This window comes from Macrosteles quadrilineatus, unplaced genomic scaffold, assembly GCF_028750875.1.
Source record: "Macrosteles quadrilineatus isolate MER2022 unplaced genomic scaffold, UCM_ALF_1.0 Scaffold_3__2_contigs__length_128488019, whole genome shotgun sequence".
Lineage (NCBI taxonomy): Eukaryota > Metazoa > Arthropoda > Insecta > Hemiptera > Cicadellidae > Macrosteles > Macrosteles quadrilineatus.
Window position 1 is genome coordinate 45,602,382 of NW_026542596.1, and position 26,548 is coordinate 45,628,929.

At 36.9% G+C, this 26,548-nt stretch overlaps 1 protein-coding gene across 1 annotated transcript in view; it reads left to right on the forward strand.

Annotated features, from left to right (window-relative positions):
• Positions 1-251: 251 nt before the first annotated feature.
• LOC128990651 (tetraspanin-18-like) overlaps positions 252-26,548 on the forward strand; it is an 84,579-nt gene continuing 58,282 nt past the window's right edge. Inside the window, exons 1-2 of the mRNA XM_054413136.1 lie at positions 252-357; positions 8,544-8,635. Of these exons, the coding sequence (XP_054269111.1) occupies positions 8,570-8,635 (66 nt within the window). The 5' untranslated portion in view covers positions 252-357; positions 8,544-8,569. The remainder of the gene's footprint in view (positions 358-8,543; positions 8,636-26,548) is intronic.

Genomic DNA, 26,548 nt, shown 5'->3' on the forward strand with positions numbered 1-26,548 from the left:
TTTAGCTTTTTTTACACTAAAACCTATTAATTAATCAACAGTGCTTGTGAATTCACATTACAATCAATCTTCATAAGAAGTGTTGTTAGGGGTGCTATTTTTTATAGACAGAGACGTTGAGGGAATTTTTACCTGACATACAGGATATTATTTATTTCGCCGCGGGGATAAAATCCCTCCCTGCTCCCACCTAGACCACACGTTTCTCGCTCGACTCGACTCGCTTGTTCTTGTTCCTCTTGTCACTGTCAGTGTCAGATGCGCGTTCGGTGCTGTAGGGTCTGTGTTGTCGCTTGAATCAGTGTTCTTAGTTCCGCACGAGTGGTAGTGTTTGGATATTTGTTTACCAACATTTATGTAAGTGTATTTTATTATTTTTCCAATTTTACAAAATTAAATATAGGACTAGTATTAAATGGGTGACACACTTTATACAATACTTTGGTAGTAAGGTTACAGATATGTTATGGTGCATTTTATGTAAACATAATATGTCAGTGTTATTTATTAGGTACTATTCATTAGTACATTCAGAATACTATATTGTTGCACAATTTAACAAAATTACCTCATTTAGTTGTATTAATTATAATGTCAAAGGAAATCATCCAGTTGATTCTTGTTTAATTTTCAGTATGCAAATCCTACTCAGCTAATTATTGTCGCTGAGAAAATGTGTTTTAATATGTAGTAATCAGTGATGGACCTATAAAATATCTAGATATTCTTTGATTTTCCAATATTTTAACTACGGTAATACATTTTACAAATTTTATACAGTACACAAGATTCTTGTATACCTAGTTTGATTTAGTAGGCAAATCCAAGAAAATGTGTTTTAATTATGTAGTAATCAGTAATTGACCTTTAAAATATAGATATTCTTTGATTTGCCAATAACCTAATCTTATTATGTTGACTAGGCCTAATACATTTTACAAATATTATGCACAATACAAAGGATCAGTGTTTAGCGTGATACTATTGTCAACAATTGTTTGTACGCGCACTTGTTTTGTGGTTCCACAGATTTTGTAATGAATACCTTACCAAATAAAATTATCCATTTTAAAATAGTGGTTTTCTGCACCCAACCTTCAGATTACAAATCTTTAGTTTCCAAACCAAAAAGATCACACAAAGAAGTTCTTCAAAAAGTATCAGTGGCATTTTTCTTTAGTTTTGACTGGGAAAATAGCTACATATTAAATTGATGCATACCACAGAAAACATACTATGCATACACACATGAAATTAATATTAGATTCTTCGCAGTCTTTACCACAGATAACATACTACTACTACATTGGTTTAGTAGTATGTTTTCTGTGTCTTTCCACAATGATCATTGTCAGAGTATGTAAGTTATTTGAAGCTACGTACACAGCAATTAAACCGTTGTCTAAGGGATAATTGTAAGCATTTCCCATCACGATGAGAAAAAACTGATTTTTCCCGACGTTTCGGGATCTGAAATCTTACCACGTCTTCAGGTGAGGAAGTACCTAAAGCACAAACAAGATGAGATGCCAATACTGGGAAATAATAAAAAAACCTCTCCTAGATCTAAATACAGTAATAATCAAAACAAACTACCTGGAAAAACGCAATACTAAGAAGCAGATTCCAGATCCTGTAACTTTATACAACTTTGTTTTTTTTACATCTAAATGGAAAATTGTCCGCAAAAAGAAATCGTCCAATAACAAATCGCCATCAACAAAATAAATTCAAACAGAACAATTATTTAGTCAAAGAAGAAATTACAAAATCTAGTGAAAAATACATTATAAAATTGGAAAATCATTCAAATCATCTTGCACTTAATTTATTGGACAATCACAACACCATTTACAGACTGAAGCGACATACGATATTGGACCTCCCATTCAGATTCCGCTAAGTGTTATCAAAATTCTCTTTGTTAGCTAGTGTTGACAGTGGTCAATCACTAGCTCATGTTCTTCAAGTTAATGTTGTATTATTATTTATATCATTTAATTGCTTATTGTTCAACTTGAACAGATTGTAAATTAAATAAAGAAAAAAAAATAATCCTTTACACATCTGATATTAGTATAAAAACAGCTGGATGGGAATCAGATGACAGCGATCATTGTCAGCCGTTATTAAGTTCTCAGTCGAAACAATAAATGTTGACTTTTCCCAGTATTACCAACAGACGATGTTACCAACGTTACCGCCCTAGAGAAGGGACGTCTGGGATTAATTCCCTCAATTGACGGAATTGTTTAGCAGGACGTGCCTTGATTGGTGATAGGTAGGCAAGGGCGCGACGACCAAAGTGACCCTGTAAAGCTGTAGTTGGTTTATTATAACTTTTCTTTTATTCTTCTATTCTATTGTCATTCGATTTAAGATGTACCTCTCATTAATCGGTGATGTGTGAAAAATCTACATCGTGGTTATTTACCATTTACAGTATTTTAATCCCAAACTAAACATATGGCTGTAACCACAACCACAGACTAAATGCTACAACCAAAGTTTTTACATCTGTTGCGTCATGATCACGTAGTTACCATGTCGAGAAAATCACAATTTGTTTTGTATAAAATCACAAAAATATTTTCCAGCCGGCTCCCGGGACGGTACAATCAAATAAGTACGGTACAGTATAGAAAGTCATAGGTGCGTTTTACGTCCGTGAGAACCTTTTTTACGATGATAATGTGTGTGTCAAACAAACATTTTTTTATTTGGGACAAAAATAAAAGGCAATTAAACCAATTTTTTGTCTTACCAGTTCAGGGGCAAACCACAACAAATAAGTGGAAAATTTGCCAAATGTCTATTTCTTAAGTTTTCGGTAAGTAAACGACCGGTTTTATAATTGTTTGATTTTGATAAATTAATTTTGTGACTCTTTTGGTTGGAGAAATGATGGATATGGATTAGTAACTTAATTATATCTGACCTAATTGTCAGAGAGTAGCATCGGTTTCAATCCTCCCAGCGATCCGTGATGTTTTAAAATGACTGGCTAAAAATCAGCTGATTTTCGTCAGTAACCAAGCTATCATCTCATTCATTCAACATCATTGTTCACTCATCTTCCCCGAATGTGTTATCGCCGTGAACATTTAGAGCAGTCTAATTTATTGTACTAGGTGGAACCCGTCGAAATCGACGGTTACTTTCAAGGCTTACGCTAATTCATCAAACTGCGATAAATTGAGTGAAATTATACATATTTTGGGCATTTAGCATTGTTTAAAGAGTAATAAATGTAAAAACTATAATGATATTAATTGTGTTAGTTACCATAGGGTTGATCATTCAATTAATAAAAATATTTCCCATACTGTACGTCAACGGAGTTATTATTAGTATGTTATCTGGTATCTCTTCCTTTGGAAAAACCTTTAGATAGTATTAAAATCGTATTGGTGGATCTTTTGTAGTTATTCACAATCCGTGATTTCATCAGTGTAATGCAGATTTATCTATGATTTTATTTGAAAAAAATCTGTTTGTTGAGAAGACACGTTCTAACTTCAAAGGGATGTATATCCGTTAACAGTGAAAGTTTGATTTTTCCTTCGTCACGTCGCGTCAGTTATCGTACTTCTGAGCCAATGAATGAACCCTCTAGCACAGTTTTGAGAAATTGGTTGTGGGGTTACTGTTAAAGCTGGAATTCAATCCTGGACATGGGGGATGTCAGTTAGTTGTCTCAGCCTTATCTAAAATCTCTCTACCGATGTTAGGTGTAGTGGAATATACTTGAAGTGAAGTTGGCTTTTATTCTTGAACTGTTAGGGGCCTCCTCATTGATATGATCGTGCGGCTTTATTGACAACAAATAATGCAAATGACACAGCAATGTGGAATTTCCAAAAAGCAAAAATAATGTAAATTGGATGACAAAAACACTTTGATATAGTAAATTATTTGTTTTTTAAGCTCTTTAAAAAGGTCTAGAGATAAATTGGGATGTTTTGTGTTTTGAGGGTCAAAAATGATAAAAACCATTTTTTACCCCATAAAACCCCCCGCAAAATATATAAAAATTTGAACGAATGGTGTTTTTGGCTTCTGGGGACATCAAAATGAAAAAGTAAATCGGTCCCGGGCCTAGGTCTTTCCGTGCCACCTACGGTAATAGCTACTTCCCTATAGGGAAATTCGCTAAAAGTATTATCCACATGGCCAAAATGTAAAAAAATCTGTGGAGGGATCTTTAAAGGCTTCTGGGGCAGAGCTCTAAGCGAATTTACTTAGTTTTTCTTTTGATAACTCATCTGCAGACCAAGACCTTTCTTTGGACACCTCTACCAAGTTTCTACGCCCAGCCGTTCTCTCAAATTAGTGGAGACAAAGTTTCGAATTAAATATTTTGATTCCCCCATGTTAATCTTATGGGAGAAAACCCAACTTTGATGGAAGATCCTGCCCAAACTAATAAAGATATCAAAAAATGAAAAACACTTTGCAAAACTACAGATCAGGGCCATTCTTTTGACGCTTTAATCATCAAAATCGGTCCAAAAATGAGGGAGGAGTTCTGTTTACAAAAATCGGCTTAGCGTATTATATATATATAGATTTAGGCCTACAACTAATTTATTGTACTCAGTCCATATCAAATACTAAACTTACGAACTGGTAAATGTAGAAACGTTAAATTTGATCAAAAGATTAATCAATATTTCAAGTACCTTTTAATAAGACCTACTTTACTACACACAATCAACCCTTTTTCTAAAACCACAAAGGTGTGAAAATACCAAGAGTAAATGTTTAGCGCAGTTGTGGGGTTTCCCCTCTCCTAACCCAACAACCCCATTATCACCAGGAATGCCAACCTTAACCGGCTTACCGGACCAACACCGCTTATCTGTAGAGGACTTATCAGTAGCCCAACCACAAGTCCAGCTTGGACTTTCATCTACGAGCTCTCATCAAAGCGATTGTCGCTCTGAAAAGTGAAAACTGATTGTTGAAGCTTGTTAAGGAGCTTATGAGTAATTTCCAATTATGAATTGAGTTTACTTTACAATCACCCCTAGTGCTGTATGATATAAACATTAGGGTTAGAAATTATAAAGGAAATTCTTCACAAAAAAAAAAACAGAAACGGGAAATGATTAGTTATTTTAGTACGAAATTTGTCGGTGATGTAATAGAATGAAAATTGTTATAGTTAACCTCTAAAGACATAAGGCTTAAGCAATTGCATGTGTAGTACAGAACGTAAACCATAACATTTCATATACATATTAGGCTACACCTCTATAATTGGGTCGAACTATTGTGGTTAACATGTATGAACATTAAGTCTTGAAATTCTAAAGGAAAATACCTCACAGAAATGTAATACAAACGCATAGTTATTATTTATTTTTGTAATGAACGAAATTTGTCGGTGATATTGAAATCTGTATGGTTCATGTCTTGGAGATTAGAATCAAGTAATTAGGCCTACGTCATGTGTAGTAAAAGTAATGAAATTTCATATATAGAGATTTCACTCGTTCTATGAAGGTATATAAAATACAAAGTTAGGTCTGATTCTTTAACATGATTTTTTTATTTACACACTATTTCCCGGTTTTGAAGTTTTCCTATAACAGCCCATATTCTGATTCAATTATTATATAACGTCAACCTTAAATTAGACCTATATTCATATTTTGCCCAATGATGGGCCCAGCATCTAATCTCTAGAGAGCGAGCTGTTTAGTGGTAGAGCGTGGGGCTTTGGTGCCTGAGGTCCCGGGTTCAAATCCCGCCAATCACCAATGGATTTCATCCATGTGATAAAGCCGCAATCCTCCAGGACTAGCCTGAAGTAATGTGAAAAACAGTTACGGGCTAGCAGTAGCGTCCTAGGATGTCAAGATGGGACAACAAAGTATCTAACCCCTTGGTATTGAACCAGCAGCCTTCAGATTTGAAGCTAGATTTTTAACAATTCGACTACCAGTATAGGATGTTTAGTGTATAATCAGTGTATTAAGTTTTAAGACACATTTTGGAATATTTCCTGTTGAATTTAAATACCAGTATAAACACTTTTTTACCGTAATTTACTCTAGATCCGGTAACAAGTACCTACAGACCTTATGCAATTGAATGGGACACTTCAACACAAAATGCAAAGTAATATCCTAAACATTCCGGACAATAAAGGCTCTGGGGACGAAAAAGACTCAAGAATCGACTTTCCAGTCGAGGGGGTTTAACTATTGACAAGAGGGATCGCAGGTGCTTTTCCCACCGTGGAGGGGTTCCAACATTAATTTGTTTGGCGTCTTCCTCCCCGTACAACTTGGTCCCTGGCATATGCGTTTATAGACTACTTCAGCAAATTACTGGTAAAATATTCGGGTCTTTTTCAGAAGAAGGCCGCCACTATTTAAACTGTGTAAACCCCACAGTTTAGGTTAGGTTTTATATCTTTACTCACACGTTTTTTTATTTATTGAAGAGAAGTAATCACAAAAACTCAAAAATAAATAGTGGCGGACTTCTTCTGAAAAAGAGCCAAATACTCTTCTGCTTTGTTAGTAATTTCAATCACTGTTTTTCACACATCTATCAAAATTCAAGCTTTGCTCTGCTGTTATCAGGTATACATTTCTGGTGTTCAATAATCTTCCAAATGTGTACATAAAAAATAGAAATGTAGGTACTTTCTTTAGGTGCGTTTGTCTATTGTACGACTTACTTTTAGGCACAACATCTGAGTTGGCAAATAGGTATACTCCTTGCCTATCATTAAAGTAAATCCTGAGCATACACTTTACAATTGAGTTCATGAAAGTGTTAATTTAATTACTTTAGTTATGAAGCTAGAATTTCCCGCAACGTCTGGACAGTAGTACTAAATCTCGTATGCTATATCCAATATATCGTATCCGTTTGAAAACAGGTTCAGATTGTACATCCTAAAACTGGATGCAAACGTATACTTTTTTTCTTTAACACATCAATACCCTCCACTGACTATGGTTGTTTCCAAATTAATGTACAAGAGGGTTTTGAACTCATAGTTCTTGGGTGTTATTTGGATAAACGTTTCTCCATCTATTCGTGGTTGGATATAATTTTTTTTTAAATATGTAACTTATTTGAAACGAAGTATCCTTCTCTTATCGAGAAACATAAAGGACGAACGAATAACTTATCTAAGTTTATTTTAACTGCCCCGGTAATAGTTGAAGATATTATAAGAGTGCGTGATATAATAAATTGTATCTTTAAGAAATTGCTTCATTATATCATTTACAAAACCTTATTTGATACTAAACAAATTCTTGTACATAGTTAATATAAGTGTAAACTTATATTCCAATGCGTAATTATAAGGTTGGTTAACACTATTATTGTGCCTAGTTGTAGCGGAAATCGTATTGCTGAGGTTCCTCAGACAGTATCCTCACAAACAGCCTTATGTGACAGTTGGCAACATTGCTGATTACCCGCTGATAGTATGACCTTACAACAGGTGATAGCAGTGGTGCCACTACAGCGGCACAGCAAGGACGCTGACTGCTCCTGGAATGCTGCTCCACCGCTTCCCCATCTCCCATCTCTCTCAAGCACCCAGTCTACAGATTTATTGTCTGATCGGCAATCGTGTCGATTTAATGAAACCGTTTATCGCGACCCCTGTCTCCAGGCTAGGAATGCGCTCTGGTTGTAGCACTCGGTAACTCGGGTAACTCACAAGGAAAATACAGTGCTATGGTCTGTATGATGGAACCTGTCTCCTGACCCTTTTCTACCTGGGATTAGCCCGGGGCTTAAACCATTGTCCATTCCCGAGGGTCAGGATATAGGTTTATTCATACAGACTATAGGACAACTCCAATGGAACGACCCATTGACATGTTGCAACCGCGTCAAGTTGACGTTTTGCGAAACTGAGTAAGGGCCCATATAGCGTTTTTGGGTGGATCTTCAAAATGTCAGAATTCCTCTGGAAGCGTAAAGAATGATGGAGGGATATAGACAGATTGCGCGCAGCCGTCAAACATCTATCAAAACTAGTATACCGGTTGCGCGAAGTGGTTATATCAGAGAGAGGGTGTTCTGGCTATGGGAGGCGAATACGAAGAATGCGGAAATTGATTTCGAAGCAGCCTGGGACTTCACAGGACTATGGTAGTTGACACAGAATGATATGAATGACAGGCCCCCCTTATCTAAAAATGAACAATAATTTATTTAAATATTTTAAACGTGATCTGTATGTGTATGAATATGCCTAGGAAGTGTGACCAAATTTCCCCGATCAGGTTAGGCTAGAAAGGCGCAGAAGTATCTCTAATATCTTCATTCCTCTCTCCTCCCTCAAAGATGTTCCACACTCCGAATGGTTTTGAATAAAACTTACCTCATCGCTGGAATAAACGTGAGCTCTCACTCCTGCAGTCCGTACTCTTGTCAACGTTCCTATATATTATTCTCTGTTGTTACTATTGCGCACTTAAGAGATTCTTATACTACAACCTCTTTAACACTGAAATGTTTGTGAATAACAGATATTACTAATTTACACGGTGTGTCTCCAGGCCCAGGTAGCTCCTGTGACGTCACCATGGGGCTCGGCTGTGGCGGTTGTTTCGCCAAATACATTCTCTGTCTCTTCAACTTCGCACTATTTGTGAGTAGTTTACTGTTACATGCCCTATATTCTACGCTAATACAGGGAAAAACAAGTTTATTACTTCTCAATAATAGTGCCTATGAAAATGTACATAACTTAAGTATTTATCCCCAACAGACCGTCAATAGCATTCAAGAGTTGCTGAATATTTCAGGGGTCCCCCTACCAGTTAATATTTCAGGCAGCACCCATGTCACTTGGTAAAACAATTCTAACTCCACCTCACGGTTAACACATAGGTACTATTTTTTTATTCTTCAATTTATGAAGACGTGAGGAAACCTTGTTAGCAACTGCGTAAAAAGTTCCTAGATTGGGAGTTGTAGAAGGTCGTAGAGGAGAATAAAGCAATAATGGCATGTTGCATGATATAGACTTGCATTCCCTTTATTGTTCTTTCCATGACATATCCATCTTAAAACAAAAATTGATTATCTGAGTTCTCACGATTTAGATTTTTATTTTAACTAACTGTAAGCATGGCATAACTAAAAGGGAAACTCACAAGAGTTTTGTAGGAAGGTAATTAAATTTCTTTTATCACAAAAGATATGCCACAGTGATATGTTTAATTTATAAATATAACCATAGTGTTGACATCAATGTTGAAATCGAATTGTAGGTTTTTAGGGTTTTATTCAAACCACACCTGGTTTACCGTTCTCCTTTTTTATCGAACGTCACAGTTGAACGAACAAACTTTCTCAAATGGACTGCGTTTGCACAATGCAAAACCAGCATTTTCCAAATAATATTGCAATCTTAAACACGGATTATTAAAAAGGGTTTTGTCATTTTTAACAGAACAGTTTGTAGTGTATTTTTCTACGTTACATTACAGAGAAGTAATAATACAATTTTAATAGCTGCGGTTGCGAGTCTGTAATTAGTAGCAATGGACTACGGTAATATTTCTCCACATGGTTTCGCAACAATTAAAATTGTTTTTTCCTACAGTCACCCGACAAAGTTGGCTTCATTGTACTGTTTATAGTACAGAAAGCTGCTAATTGCTGCATATTTATACTTTGCCGTACGGTTTATACTTTGCCGTACGGTTTATACTTTGCCGCACATCAGGATTCCAACGAAACAACACAAAACAGCGTGGTTCCATTATGCACGTAATCCGTGTACGCTTGGAAATAGGTTGGCAACACTTAAAGATAATTATACTATGAGCAGCTGATTGACTATTATAACTACGATTTAACCTGTCATTTCGTGTTTATAGTTTCGGTATTTCTGAACTTTCTGGACTTTTCTTTTAAACGTTTTTAAAACCTTCCTACGATCTTAATAAACAAGAAAATACCTTTTAAGCATTTTTTTTAGGCGCGGAAACCACTTCAAATTACAAAAACATACGGAACTATATTCTCAAAACGCGGAGCACATTTCTTGCCGAGGAAAAATAGCGGAGTGATATGGACCGCGGGTACTACTTTCTCTAGGGCACCATTTGTGTTACCAGCTGAACCTAAAAACGTGTTGCATAGTGTTTGAAAGACTAATTATTTATATGCTTTATAGTGACTGTAGGAAAAATATAATGTGTAACACGAGTGAAAAAGGCCTTTGCTGCACTCGAGATCATTCCACACTCGCCTGCGGCTCGTGCGTAAACATTACTCTCGTGTGCAGCAAAGTGCCACTTTCACCACTAGTTACACAAATAACTATTTTCCTTTCAAAAGATGTCTTTAATACTTTCTTCTTCGCCTCTACATTTTTTAAACTGAATGAGTCATATTTATCTCATTAAAAAAACTAAACATTACCGTCTCCAATTCTTGTCCTAGCTCAAAGAATTTATCGTGTGGTGAGGTGACCATTGACTTGCTTATTTATGAGAAATTTGAAAACTATGCCCATTAATAATCATGATGTATTAATACGACGTGTTTAACCTATACACATTGACACAATTGTACCATGAAAGAGCTTATCGGTTAGTTGATATGGTTTGTTTTGTATATATGTGCTAATTTAACTACAGATGATTGAAATCTATCTTGTAGATATTTTCTCTGTGGTACAGTATACAGTTTTATTCTTCTACGAATGGATGAGAAGTATTTTATACTGGCCTACATTAATTATGTACAATCAAAATAACTTTAAACCCCTTTGTAACCTAGGAGGAGAGGAGATCCCTTCTTTGTTATAACTTTTTAGTCGAGTTTTTTTTAACGGCATTGGCATTATCTTAATTTATAAGGGGAACCATTGAATAATTACTTGTATGTGTCTTCATACTTTGAAAACTATATATTGTTCGGATCTTTTTATTTCCACTTGTCATCGTTTATGCTTAGGACTATCATTGAGTACAAACATGCATGTATACTCAATGATACCACTGAACTTTTACACGACCACCGTACATTAGTTTATGTAGCCTTATGATCCCAGTAGCAAGGGCTGTATAAGGCTGACCTAACTTGATTACACGAGTACGAAGGGTTGCAACCCTTTATTGTACGAACCCTCCCCTTGACACAATGACCCCCCTCCCCCTCCCCCACTACCCCGGGGGTGTCGTCACATGTCGTAGTTGTAATGCACTTAATGCACAAGTTTTGATATGACGACAGAGTGGAGCCCTTTGGGTAATTGAGCGATGCTAATAAATTAGCATAAGGGAGGAAAGGAAGACTTGGTGGTGGGCATAAGAAGTTATATAATAAAATAATAATTGCTTTAGTGCATACAATTGCTAATGGCTAAATGATGAATTTTGTTCCATAGGCCGTTTAATGACCATCGCCATTCAAAAATTTACTGTTAATTTTTTAATGTCAAAATACATTGAAATTTAATTTTTTAACTTTAAATAGTCAATACATTTTAAAACCATATATTATCTTTGTATTCTGGATTGGACCGTGGCATAGAGTCATATTTGAATCCATGCGTTTCGGAAACATTGCAGTTCTTCGTACTCAGGACATAGCCTACAATTCTGCTGTTGGGCCTATATTTACTTTTTATTGTAGGATGGAGACTTGAAACGCCTCCAAAAAGTCGCCATTCAAATGCATCGCTACGAAACAGTCCAACCTTGAAAACAACGAATATACATTTTGTAAGAACGATTTTGGAAGTTTACAATTTTCATTATCATGAACATGCAAATAAATGTATTTACAGAAATAAGATTTAGTTAATTAAACTGTACAGGATACATGTATCTGATGCATCTACCACACAAAATATAGCTTAATGACTTCATTTACACTCTTAATTGTATTTTATATTACTTTAGGTAATGTGTGTCTTCTAATTTTAATGTACAATGTACTAAAGCTATTATTTAAAGTCCTACAAACATTATTGTTGGACTAGCTACTTATTTACTATAGTATATGTACGTGATCATTGCAATTTTGTGTTACAATATTAGGAACAGTTTTTTAAATTTACGTAGCCCCTCTTTTCTATAGTGTTTGCAGCGAAGACAGTGCACTCCAAAGATAAAGGAAGCTGCGATGTCAACACTTTCACCATGGTCAAGCATCTTAATTTCTCGATAATCTTGAGAGATCATTTTGTAAAGTAAACTGTCGTTTAAGACTCGGTTTCTTCCTGTAAATCTGACCAAAATAACATTCAATTTAATTCTGGACAAGAATCGTCTGTATTTTCACACCGTAAATTATGTTGATCATCATAACAAACTTAACAGTTTATAACAGTTTTTTATATATACTTTAAGATCTTATAACGAGGGTATGTTATAGAATTGAATCATTATTTCACACGAGTAAAATACACCCAATGTTTGCATTTGGGTGGGATTGCAAAAGAGAAAAATTTAATTTCAAAGCTGGTGTAGGAAATATTACAACTTCTTCACCGTTAATTATACAAACTGCATTGTACAGTATAAGGTAGTTTTATAAACTTTTCGGCTTGGTTTAATCCTCGATGCATTATATGTTATGTATATGTTATATGTTATGTTATGTATATGATTATATGTTTCTAAAATTTCATGTAATGCGTTTTAGTAGTTTACAACGCGACAAAAAAAAAAAAAAAAAAAAAAAAAAAAACAGGTACCTAATTATTTTACAATAGGTGTGGTCGATAAGGTATATAGCAAACATTTAATATCCAGTCCAATGGAGTCCGATGGACTAAAACTCTCATAGCTGGGAGATGCTTAGTCACAATCCAATATATCTGGTCCAGTCAAGTATAATCAACACCCAATATCACCTGAAGAGTTTCATTGCTTGTTTTATCCCTCTATCTCCTGCTTCTACTTCCTTCCCACTTTGATCTGTAGCCTAGCTCTTTCGACTTTTTATCTTATTGAATCCCTTCTTTCTCCTACTGCAAGTGAGCAAATCGATTTTCCACTCTCACCAGAACAAAGTTTTTTGTGTATTAAGAGCGCAAAGTACGTCATTGCCGCTCGAGAACTGTAGCTGGGTGCGGCTATACATTCGAGAGCGGCAATGACTGTACTCGTATATACACAAGACTTTTCCTACCAACTTGATTAACTTACGATAACGCACAGATTTTCCTTGTATATAAAAGACCATTTAGGTTATGTTTGCTTTTTAAGTAATGTTATTTGCGTACCGGCTCCGCAGCTGTGGTTAGTGTAGAAACACCAAAAATGAAATCTCTTGTTTATGAGCTGTTTTGAGCACTGTTTATAGGTTTGGTATTGTGCTCTAATTCATGGAATGGTAGGAAAGTAAATTTCCAGGGAGTTTTCTTATTTATCTCAACATTAGAATTTGTGTTTCTAAAGGACTAAAAAACATTTGTTATAAACCCTAGTACTTACTATCTAACGTCACCATTATTATTATTGTACAACATATAGCATAGTTCAATAATGTTGCATAAATTATAAATGTCATTATGGGTATAGAATAGCAGTTAGTACGGAATATCATAGTTTCAAATAAAATATACGTTACCAACCAGAAAGGTAAACTTGAGTCACTGTGGACATAAATTGATTGATTTGCTCATTTATTCACTCACAAACAAACATTCACACGAACCCTTAACTCTAGGCTTACTAAACTGTTTACTACTCTGTTTCCAGACAGATCAATTAACTATTTAGAGAAGTTAAACAGCCAATGTGAAATAACTGTTCGGTATAATACACTTTTCACGATAACGTGTGAGTAAACGATTTGAATGAACTCTTGATCGTTAAAACATCGTAGAAAGATCAACAATAACTGCCAGTGTGAGAAAGCAATAACTAACTCGTTAAAGTTTATGTCCGTTGCACATGATCCTGCACATTGTTTGTTTAGTTTATCTTGGGTGTTGTTGTTTCCTACATTCAATATTGACTTAACAATCGCTAAGTTTAGTCATTTAGCGCGGATGTTGTTGAAAAGCTTAACTACATTTTAATTTGGTTTTGGTTTTTTTTTACCCAGCTATTTTCATGTCGTCAACGCTTTTTACCTTAAATTATGATTTTCTATATATGCGTAATTACCTACTGCTATAGATTAAGCATTCTTCCTTTATACTTTAGATTTGTCATGGTCAGCTAGAGATAATTTGAAATAGTTGTACGTTCTTCTATATGAAGGAAGCGTTTTAAACAAATTAAACAATACCAACTAAATATATATACAAAATCAGCGAATTTTCCATATAGAGAATAAACTAGTACCGGAGGTCTCATGGTAAGATCTGGATCCGGGACCGATTTACTTTATCGTTTTTATGCCCCTAAAGGCAAAAGACACCTTCCCATTCATCCATTCACCATTAATTCAAATTTATTCATGCAGGTTTGCTGTGGCAGAGGTATATTTGAACTATTGATTGTTCTCTAAAATCATGACTATATAGAGGGACATTTAGTTTACATCGGCACACCTAAACGTCACCAACTTAATAACACACTAAAAATTAGTCTACTTGTAATATTCAAAGTCAATGATACAGTCCTAGATTTCTACAATACGTATGATGTTCTGCAATTGACGATTTGATTGAACAATTAACAATGATTAAATTCAATTGTGATTTCTCCTGGCCTTTCATACTACATTGCTCTGCTCTAATAAGGAGACAATGGTAACGAGGTTGGAGAATTGGGATTTCCTGACCACCAGACTGGAGTTAAGACCACGAGTGGGTCTGACGACATGGGATGAAGAGATCTGGATACAACCAGACTAAGCTACTATAGTCTGTGTGGTAGAACCTGTCTCCTGACTCTCCGTCTACCTGGTGGACTGGCCAATAAGACAGGTTTCATCATGCAGCCCATATCGGAAGTTAAAAGTACACATTTTATTTATTCATTCATTCATTCCAACGGCCAAAAAACCAATACATAAATACATTGGTTACAATATCAGTCTTTAAAGTGAGACAAGTGTTTAGTTGAACTTGAACTGATTGCTATGAAAGCAAGTGAAACAATCAATTACTGTTAAACGCTATCCAAAACTCAGCATCTTTATGAGTGCAATGATCGAATTTAATTACCAAAAGCATTGACTTTCGATAGTGCAACTAGTGCAAGTAGACTGGTTTGACAAATTCATAGAACGTAGTTAAACATATTTTAATTTACTTTCGACCTTTCTACTCATCAAGATAAACGAGTGAAAAGGAAAACTAACGATCTTAATAAAGCGAGCGGCCTGGAAATGGTTAGGAATAAATAGGTTAGGAAATGGCTGTTCCTCAATATCCTGGGACGAAACAGGTGAAATATTCTGTTAACAAGCAAATATACCAGTTTAATAAATTAGTTAAATTAAAACTGAGCACAATAATCTACCCATGTATGTAAATTCAGCAGTTCGTATGATAAAAACACAATGTGACACAATTTCGAAAAAAGTGTTTTTCTGGTTTACTCATTTTATTGATTGTGGTTTTAATTTATTGACACAGTCATTATTCCATTAGCGTATTTATGAGATTATGGAGAATCAGGTTGGCCTAACATGTATTATGTACTCGCTAATATCACTATAGGTTTAAAGGAAATTTAAAGTTGCCATTTTTGTAACAGGAGTACCTGGGGACCGAGCTTTGCTCGGGGAAAATCATTAGTTCACTCTGAAAGCACCTTAGTATTGGAGATGCATAAATCCATTCCCAAACTCCACACGGCTCGCCTTCACCACCACTTCCTACGTCGCGGACCTGTTTCCCTCCCTTTCCATAACATTTTAGGATTGCAAATACTTTAATCTAATCATCATAAACAATTCCCACACTCCGGACTACTCGCCTTGACTACTTCCTTCACCACTTCCTACGTCGCGGACCTGTTTCCCTCCCTTCCCATTGCATTTTAGGATTGCAAATACCTTAATCTAATCGCCATAAACAGTTCTCACACTCCGGACAGCTCGCCTTGACTACTTCCTTCACCACTTCCTACGTCGCGGACCTGTTTCCCTCCCTTCCCATAACATTTTAGGATTGCCCATACCCTTATCTAATCGTCATAAACAGTTCCTTCACCCAGGACAGCTCGCCTTGACTACTTCCTTCACCACTTCCTATGTCGCGGACCTGTTTTCCTTCCTTTCCATAGCATTTTAAGATTGCGGACACCTTAATCTAATCGTCATAAAAAGTTCCCACACTACGGACTACTCGCCTTGACTACTTCCTTCACCACTTCCTACGTCGCGGACCTGTTTTCCTTCCTTCCCATAGCATTTTAGGATTGCAGATACCCTAATCTTATCGTCATAAACATTCCCCACACTCCGGACTGATCGCCTTCACTACTTCCTTCATCACTTCCTACGTCACGGACCTGTTTCCCTCTATTCCCATAGCATTTTATGATTGCCTTTGTTACTTCCTTCACCACTTCCTACGTCGCGGACCTGTTTCCCTCCCTTCCCATAGCATTTTAGGATTGCCCATATCCTTATCTAATCGTCATAAACAGTTCCCACATTCCGGACAGCTCGCCTTGACTACTTCCTTCACCACTTCCTACGTCGCGGACCTGTTTCCCTCCCTTCCCGTAGCATTTTAGGATTGCCCATACCCTTATCTAATCGTCATAAACAGTTCCCACACTCCGGACAGCTCGCCTTGACTACTTCCTTCACCACTTCCTATGTCGCGGACCTGTTTTCCTTCCTTTCCATAGCATTTTAAGATTGCGGACACCTTAATCTAATCGTCATAAACAGTTCCCACAATCCGGACTACTCGCCTTGACTACTTCCTTCACCACTTCCTACGTCGCGGACCTGTTTTCCTTCCTTCCCATAGCATTTTAGGATTGCAGATACCCCAATCTTATCGTCATAAACATTCCCCACACTCCGGACTGCTCGCCTTCACTACTTCCTTCATCACTCCCTACGTCACGGACCTGTTTCCCTCTATTCCCATAGCATTTTATGATTGCCTTTATTACTTCCTTCACCACTTCCTATGTCGCGGACCTGTTTCCTTCCCTTCCCATAGCATTTTAGGATTGCAGATACCTTAATCTAATCTAATCGTCATAAACAGATCCCAGACTTCGCACTGCTGCCCTTGACTACAATCATAGATAAAACCATAGACTATAAAACATAACACAGGAGTACCTGGGGACCGAGCTTTGCTCGGGGAAAATCATTAGTTCACTCTGAAAGCACCTTAGTATTGGAGATGCATAAATCCATTCCCAAACTCCACACGGCTCGCCTTCACCACCATTTCCTACGTCATGGACCTGTTTCCCTCCATTCCCATTGCATTTAAAGATTGCAAATACCTTAATCTAATCGTCATAAACAGTTCCCACACTCCGGACTACTCGCCTTGACTACTTCCTTCACCACTTCCTACGTCGCGGACCTGTTTCCCTCCCTTTCCATAACATTTTAGGATTGCAAATACTTTAATCTAATCATCATAAACAATTCCCACACTCCGACATACAAGCCTTGACTACTTCCTTCACCACTTCCTACGTCGCGGACCTGTTTCCCTCCCTTCCCATTGCATTTTAGGATTGCAAATACCTTAATCTAATCGCCATAAACAGTTCTCACACTCCGGACAGCTCGCCTTGACTACTTCCTTCACCACTTCCTACGTCGCGGACCTGTTTCCCTCCCTTCCCATAACATTTTAGGATTGCCCATACCCTTATCTAATCGTCATAAACAGTTCCTTCACCCAGGACAGCTCGCCTTGACTACTTCCTTCACCACTTCCTATGTCGCGGACCTGTTTTCCTTCCTTTCCATAGCATTTTAAGATTGCGGACACCTTAATCTAATCGTCATAAAAAGTTCCCACACTACGGACTACTCGCCTTGACTACTTCCTTCACCACTTCCTACGTCGCGGACCTGTTTTCCTTCCTTCCCATAGCATTTTAGGATTGCAGATACCCTAATCTTATCGTCATAAACATTCCCCACACTCCGGACTGATCGCCTTCACTACTTCCTTCATCACTTCCTACGTCACGGACCTGTTTCCCTCTATTCCCATAGCATTTTATGATTGCCTTTGTTACTTCCTTCACCACTTCCTACGTCGCGGATCTGTTTCCCTCCCTTCCCATAGCATTTTAGGATTGCCCATACCCTTATCTAATCGTCATAAACAGTTCCCACACTCCGGACAGCTCGCCTTGACTACTTCCTTCACCACTTCCTACGTCGCGGACCTGTTTCCCTCCCTTCCCATAGCATTTTAGGATTGCCCATATCCTTATCTAATCGTCATAAACAGTTCCCACATTCCGGACAGCTCGCCTTGACTACTTCCTTCACCACTTCCTACGTCGCGGACCTGTTTCCCTCCCTTCCCGTAGCATTTTAGGATTGCCCATACCCTTATCTAATCGTCATAAACAGTTCCCACACTCCGGACAGCTCGCCTTGACTACTTCCTTCACCACTTCCTATGTCGCGGACCTGTTTTCCTTCCTTTCCATAGCATTTTAAGATTGCGGACACCTTAATCTAATCGTCATAAACAGTTCCCACAATCCGGACTACTCGCCTTGACTACTTCCTTCACCACTTCCTACGTCGCGGACCTGTTTTCCTTCCTTCCCATAGCATTTTAGGATTGCAGATACCCCAATCTTATCGTCATAAACATTCCCCACACTCCGGACTGCTCGCCTTCACTACTTCCTTCATCACTCCCTACGTCACGGACCTGTTTCCCTCTATTCCCATAGCATTTTATGATTGCCTTTATTACTTCCTTCACCACTTCCTATGTCGCGGACCTGTTTCCTTCCCTTCCCATAGCATTTTAGGATTGCAGATACCTTAATCTAATCTAATCGTCATAAACAGATCCCAGACTTCGCACTGCTGCCCTTGACTACAATCATAGATAAAACCATAGACTATAAAACATACTCCCTACAATGTATCGAGTAATCTTCAGTATAATCTTTGCTAAATATTATGCTAATTATTAAGTGATGTTTTCCTTTTGTACTGTATTTGTAATTTGCTAGTATACTGTGGGTAGTTGGCTTACTATGAACACATGCTACAACTTCAAGTCTTTTGTTTACTTTATCCTTGTTATTTAATTCATCCAACATGGTTACCTAGCAACCCATAAGACTAATGTTAAAAAAATGTGATTTTCAGTTTCATTTTTCTACGTAATTAGATTTTTGTTGGCAGTTCTAACTGCATGAAACTCGTTTTTAGGCCAAAAATAAACTATTTACAAGATTTGAAGAAAATCGTCGGAGCCGTTTTCGAGATCTTTCTGCAAGCAAGCAAGCAAGCAAGCAAGCAAGCATACAAGCAAACATTGCTCGTATTAGAGTATAGGATATACAGGGTGAATAAAAAGTCAAGACCCCCCATCTAATATTTTTCCAAGTAAATATACAGAGATATCCTTTTGGTGGTCGTGCAATCTTAGCAGAAAGTTTCATTTTATGATTTTGAAATTTTTGAGTGTCCCCCCGAAAGGGGGGATTTGGGGGGCAACTCGAATATTTTAAATGTAAACCCCCTGCAAGTGACACCTCATTTTGAAGGGTTTACAAAAACTTAAAGAATGGGGAAAACTAGAGGTCGCCATCTCTTCTCTATCTAAAATGGTAGCCCATCAAATGTTGTGGAAAATCAATGGTAAAATTGGGTTGTAATGGTAATATTGGCTACCATTTTGGATAGAGAAGAGATAGCGAACTCTGGTTTTCACCATTCTTTAGGTTTTTGTAAACACTTCAAAATAAGGTGTCACTTGAAGGGGGTTTACGTTTAAAATATTTGAGTTGCCCCCCAAATCCCCCCTTTCGGGGGGACACTCAAAAATTTAAAAATCATAAAATGAAACTTCCTGCTAAGATTGCACGACCACCAAAAGGATATCTCTGTATATTTACTTGGAAAAATATTAGATGGGGGGGTCTTGACCTTTTATTCACCCTGTATGTTTAAAATGTCAATGCAAATTAAGTTTACTCACAAAGTTGTTGTTTACTTTGAAATGGAAAGCCCCTGAATCGTATGTTTGAATGTGAACCTGATTTTCCATTATAAAGTGAACTAAACAATACATACTTGCTCATATTGTACTGGGCTTTACCCCATATACAAATTGTAGAACCAATGCAAAGATCGCCGCGAAGTTTCTATCCTTGGAGACGCTTCCAATTTAATTTATTTAACTGCCGCCGCTTCCTAAACATTTGCGGTCCGCGGTCCTACGGTCTTGTGGTCGAGACGGAGGAATGGAGGAACGGACCGCTACTGCTGTCCTACTCCGTCGTTCCCAGGTTGTTAGCTAGGTCTGCGGAAACAATGAGTTTGTCTTGGTTATTACCTCGATTTCTCATGAATATATTACCTTGAGTGATATAACAGAAATAACTCGATAGCTTACATCCAATGTTATTTTATATCTTTATTAACGTCAAACGAGGAAAGATTTTATGTCGTAGACCAAGGAATTAACTGATCTTTTGACAGTTACTGGAGTTACTGGGCCCCTTCCAAGATATTCCAAGTGGCATCTATAACCTTATAAAACCACAACTTCGCCAATATTATGACTTCGTGACAAAAACGACATCGAACATGAATTGCTTCAACAATGAGAAGCAATGAAAATATTCACTAATACAGAAGGAAAATTTACTGTGGGTTTGGAAACAACAGTTAGATCTGCGAATGGCTCCAGCACGTTGCATTATTAGGATATTAGCCTATCAACAATCAAAATGGGATGCAAATGGACGTTATTAACTCCGATATGAACGAAGGATAGGTGTTGAATGAAGTGAGATGCCTTATGCAGCTTTATTACTGACTAAAACTGGAGGTTCTTTAGCCAGGACTATAAAAGCCCGATGATCATTGATCAAGTAAAGCTGAGTCCAATTTCGAACTATCAAAGATTCAATCAAATGGTACAACTCCAATGAAATGTTCGGGTGATTCATTTGACGGCGTCCTTTCCTTGATAACAACTCATTAAAGTGAAACTTTGTGTTGGTGTCTTCAGCGTGATTCAGTGTGTTGGTGTCTTTGGCTGAAATCCAGACAATTCAGGTTCGAGACTGGCCGTCTGCAATACTGTATCTTTCCCTGGAGGCACCAAAACGAAAACATAAATCGGTTTTGGGTCTAGGTCCTACGGTACAACTTCTTTCGTTTTGGGAACAACGACATATTCCCTATGGAAAATTCACTAACAAGATTTTAATATGTCTAAATGGGCTGAGTAAAGTTACAAATAGAAAGATCAATTCCTACCTACTTTGGTTGGTGATGCATTACAAATGGTTGGGTTGACAAGTAGGTTGACAAAGAGGATGGGCTACAATTTAGTCACTTAGCTTACGTTCACTTTTCCTAGCGAGAAAGTAATAATGGGTTCGAACATACCTGTAATATTCCCTCCCATCGCGCCGTTTAATTTTCCTGTTCCGGTCGAGCGGCTTCTTCGATAGATGGCGGTTTTTGCTCATCTCGGCGTTGATTTCCAATCCAACGTAATAGTTCAATCTGAGCAAATCGGTTTATGATTCAGTTTCGTGGTGATCGCATACACGTTTCAATAATTCGATTGCAGTATTGATCTCTGCTAGTGATACCTGATACACGTAGAAAGGTTAGATTGGAAATTCTTGGTTGAATTGATTATTTAAATGACTTGACATGGTGCAAGAATACACATGCAGGGTAAAATATTCATGGATAGAGGTTTATAAAACAACGCAACCAGTAATTTACATGGATCGACTCATCTGTAAGAATTTATGAGAACTGAGACCTATTGGAATCTTGGAATCTTAGCGTCTGTTTGCTTTTTCGTAGCTGCCAGCTGTTCACCTAACTAATTACACTGCTCGAAATCGACCACAATCTCGTTTGAAATGGCAATACTTCCCAAGAGACGCCTTTCGACCAAAGAATAAAGTTGCTAATCCTTTCTCCTTATTTTGTGAATCAACCTAATATTACATTATTACAGCTACTTCACTCATATAACTATTATGAGATCAGGCATAAGTTGACTTTTCTTGTTATTGTTTTGCGCCCCACTATTGATTAATCAATTACCTAACCAATTATTAATCATTGAGATGGGCATATTTGACCTATGTGGCATATTTGAACCCAAATATGAGTTAAGGTATGAGTGTAGAATGGTGTGAGATGATCCGTGAAGCTTTGTTATTGAAGATAAGCTTTTTCATTAGCCAGGATCATTTATTTAAAGTCCAATGATCAGGAACAGTTGGTTCCAGTTTCAAACCTACTACTGACAGTAGTTCAAAAGCTACTGACCTGTCTCAGGATCAAACCGGTGCCCTTTTGATTTCCAAGCGAGCACTATAACCACTCGGCTACCCAGACAGTTACAATGTTTTTTTTATTACATAATATAACTTATCAACTTGCATCACATGAACCGTAAACGATATGTCAAGCAAAGCCTGAGGATACACAAATAGTTCCAGCAAATCTACCGATATCGAGTGCTTTGACGTAGTATTTCGTTTTATAATAACATCGAAGGCCAGTTTATCTTATTGAGATTTCAGGACTGGTAATTATTATTAGAAAAAACGAACTCATAAGAATTATCAATTACATTCTAAAGATTGTAGTAATCATAGATGGAGAGTCTTTTTCTTTACATAATGTAACTGATGTAACTGTCTTGTTTTGTCATCCAGCCTCCATGAGATTGAAGACATCATTACACTAATACTCTCCCAGCAAAATTGATGTTTTCTTCAAACGCATTTCACCATTCATGAAGGAAGTGCATTCTACTTTCGTTAATTATGACTATCTATGGCATTTTGTTTTCTGTGTAGCCTGTTTTCCCATGTACTAATCGCGTACATTTAGGAATAAAGAAGTATGAGGAAGTAGTTATTTTTGGTCACCTAAGCATTGCTTCCTCAAGATATCTTTAATTTGAACTACTAATTTGAGATTGTTGAATGTTTTATTTTTAGTCTCCATATCAGTTGCATAGCATGTCTCAAAAATACTAGAAAATCGTATACATTCAAATATAAGTGTATTATAATAACTACTATTAGAAATAACCGTTTATAAAAACTTAAATAAATGCAAGACAGTCGAGTGATACTGCTTAGCTCCTTATGACGCTTAGGATTTTGGTAGCTTTAGACACATTTTATAAAACTAATTTGTTACAGTAAGAGGTGACATTCCTAATACTGTACCATGTATGCAATTACTATTGAGAAAAGTGAGCGAAGCGAGCAAAGAACTGGAAAACGGATTAATGCCGTTGAGCATAATTTACTACAAAATGAATAACCAACTACTGTAGACTGTAGCACTATTGACTTTAGATACTCCAAATAGGCATTTAATTTATGTTAACCAAATATACCATTGACGTTGGAGACTGCAAGTAGGTTTATCATTTATGTAAACCAGATGACCATTTACTTTGTATATTGAAGGAGACAACTCTTTTACGTGAAACAGGTGCAGCATTGACTTAGGAAAAGTATAAGATTAATATACTTGCTCCGCTCAATATTGCAAGCAGACTACTGCATTGTACTTGTACACCTAGCTGTTAAATATACTGTATAGGGATTTGTATTGAATACACATAATAAAACATACAGCATTGTAACCCTTTGTTACAAGTTAAGAGACACCGTGCATTCCAATCAAACCATTGACTGAAAGACTAATAGAAACCCGAGATGCAGTCCAAGAACGTCCGCAACTAGTTTCTCCATTGTAGCACTTGGTTTGGAGGCCAACAACGCTGGACGGTGCAGAGTCGCCAATTGGACGCCAGAAAGGTCCCGACTCGGAATGAAAGTAGTCTGGAGCTTAGAGAAAGTATTGGCCTTTCTTGAACACCGCCTTTCGGCTGCTTTCTAACAATCGGATGATTTAGTTATTGTTGCAGCTGTAACAATAAGTCGTTAGATGGTAGTTGTCAGTCGTTGATCTTCGGCGGTCTATGGGTTTAGAGATTTGATTCTGTTAGTTACTGTATGCACCTGTTCAATAGTAACGGAAGTTATACAAAGTTTTCCTTTACAATTGAGATTGAAATAACAGGTTCTGGCTTAGCTGATCTTAGTCAGTAACAAATCTATGATGTAATTAATTCTACACTCATCCATGTTTCCTTACTCGTCTTCAAGTTCAAATACATGCCCTGGTTTGTCGATTATGTATAAATCTATCATAACCTAATCCCACTTAAATTAAATCATACTAAATACATTTCCTGCTCTAAGCATGAAAGATCACTGACATGACATGGAATGGACCAGGGCAAAATCCTTATGATCCTTATTTCGTGAACGGTTTGTACATTTTCTGATTTCCAGAAAACTTCCTATGCTCAAATAGACAAAAAACACCAGTCTTGGTAGAATTCGCAAGTAATATTATCCTATTGCGTGTTTGTTAATATATCTTTCAAAAAAATTAAATCCTTACCACATGGCCTTTGTTTTCTAAACAACAGTTTTTAAAAATTTTTATCTCTATGATTTTGTATCGTAAGGAGTCATTTTTGTACATATAGTATTAGTGATGAAGTAATAATTAATATAGTATTACACGTAACTTAATCTGAGGAAATTGTTAGAATTACAGATGTCTATACTCGTACAGAATCATAAATACTGTTTTGCAAAACTAATCAAGAATAGCAATATAAAACAAATACCAAATACATTTCAACCAAACGAAAACAAATAAATAAACAAAAAGAAAACGATGACATCAGATGACGCGAAGAAAGGATTCGTTGCGTTGTCCGAAGACACGAGACGCGCACATTTTACAAAACCTACGTTTCAGTTTTTCCTGTTATAAAAAATAATATGTGCTATTACTGAGTCATCATAATAATGAAAAAAAGTAACTAACTTCTGAACAACCACATATAATCATCCTTGCTAAGTGTATGTCCATTAAATATTACTTCCAGAAGAAATAACAAATTGATTTTTGTAGAACCTATTAAATATCTTAAACGTCCCAAAGCCAATGTATCCAAACTACAACGTCTCTTATTTATACCATATTGTTCGTGAATACAACCGTTACAACTGAAATTGGTATTTGATTCTGTTACGAAGTTTCAAATTTAATCATTCCGGGCAAGCATTGAGACCGTCGGAAACTAAATATTCCTTGTAGAGTTGTCTGGAAAGTTTCCTCTTACACAATAGCTTTGATTGGCAGTTTGTTAGACTTGTGTTTACGAGGAAATACACCCAGATAACGCATAATGTTAAAGTTATTAGGCCGCTTTACAATATGAATATTCATCTGTTGTAACTACAGTCACTCTCTGAACCTGTTTGTTCTCAACGTTTTCCACTTATTCAGTTGTAAAATAAGTATCAGCCGTAGTTTTGTTTCCGCACGAGGTTTTGCTTTTGACAAAACCCTTATGTCTTTCAAAATTGTTAGATATTTTATGTTTATTAATTTTGTTTGAATTTAAATAATCTCCTGGTGGTACAAAGAAATGTTTACAAACACCAAAAACAAATTCATGCTCAAGAGATTCTATTCGCAAACATTTATTAAAACAACTTTTACTCCAATTAAACTGAATTTCGGAAAGTGGTTATTCTTGTTTTATTTACATTAGTTCCAATCCTATAAAAGTGTTACGATGCTATCTGACAAAATTATATTGTGTACTTGTCATCATCTAGTGTATCTGTTCTTTAATACCTTCCGTAGTATTTCCTTTTCCTTTCCTCATATCGGGTTCTGCTTCGGATCTCTGTTTAATAACTATCATTTTTATGTAACTACTATTACGTTCTTGTGTCTCTCTCAGTTTCTGCTCAGTATCCACAATTCCTATCACTATCTAAAATTCACTGTTTTGGATAATTGTGTATCTTACAGTTTCTGTTAAGTATACATTATCCTTCTTTCCAGTGCGTCATTAGGCCTATACAAAAAAAATAAAAAAAACATCAACCTATTTTCTTTTTTCCTTTTACTGTCCCGTTTCCACCATCCCTGACTCCCATAGGCCCCTACCTCTTCCAGTTTCTGTAAAGTTTTCACCCTCCCCCAGATTGTCCAAGTTTCCACTATACAGTAACTGTCCACTTTACCTATCCCAGGCTTTCCGTGATTCTGCAATCCATGTGTCTCTTAACCCTTTCAGTTTCTGTCCCGTTTCCACCATCCCTGTCCCCCATTCCTCTCCCAGTTTCTGTCCCGTTTCCACCATCCCCGTGCCCCATTCCTCTTCCAGTTTCTGTTACGTTTCCGCCATCCCTGTCCCCAATCCCTCTCCCAGTTTCTATCCGGTTTCCACCATCCCTGTCCCCCATTCCTCTCCTAGTTTCCGTCCCGTTTCCACCATCCCTGTCTCCAATTACTATCCCAGTTTCTGCCCCGTCTCCACCACCCCTGTCCCCCATTCCTCTCCTAGTTTCCG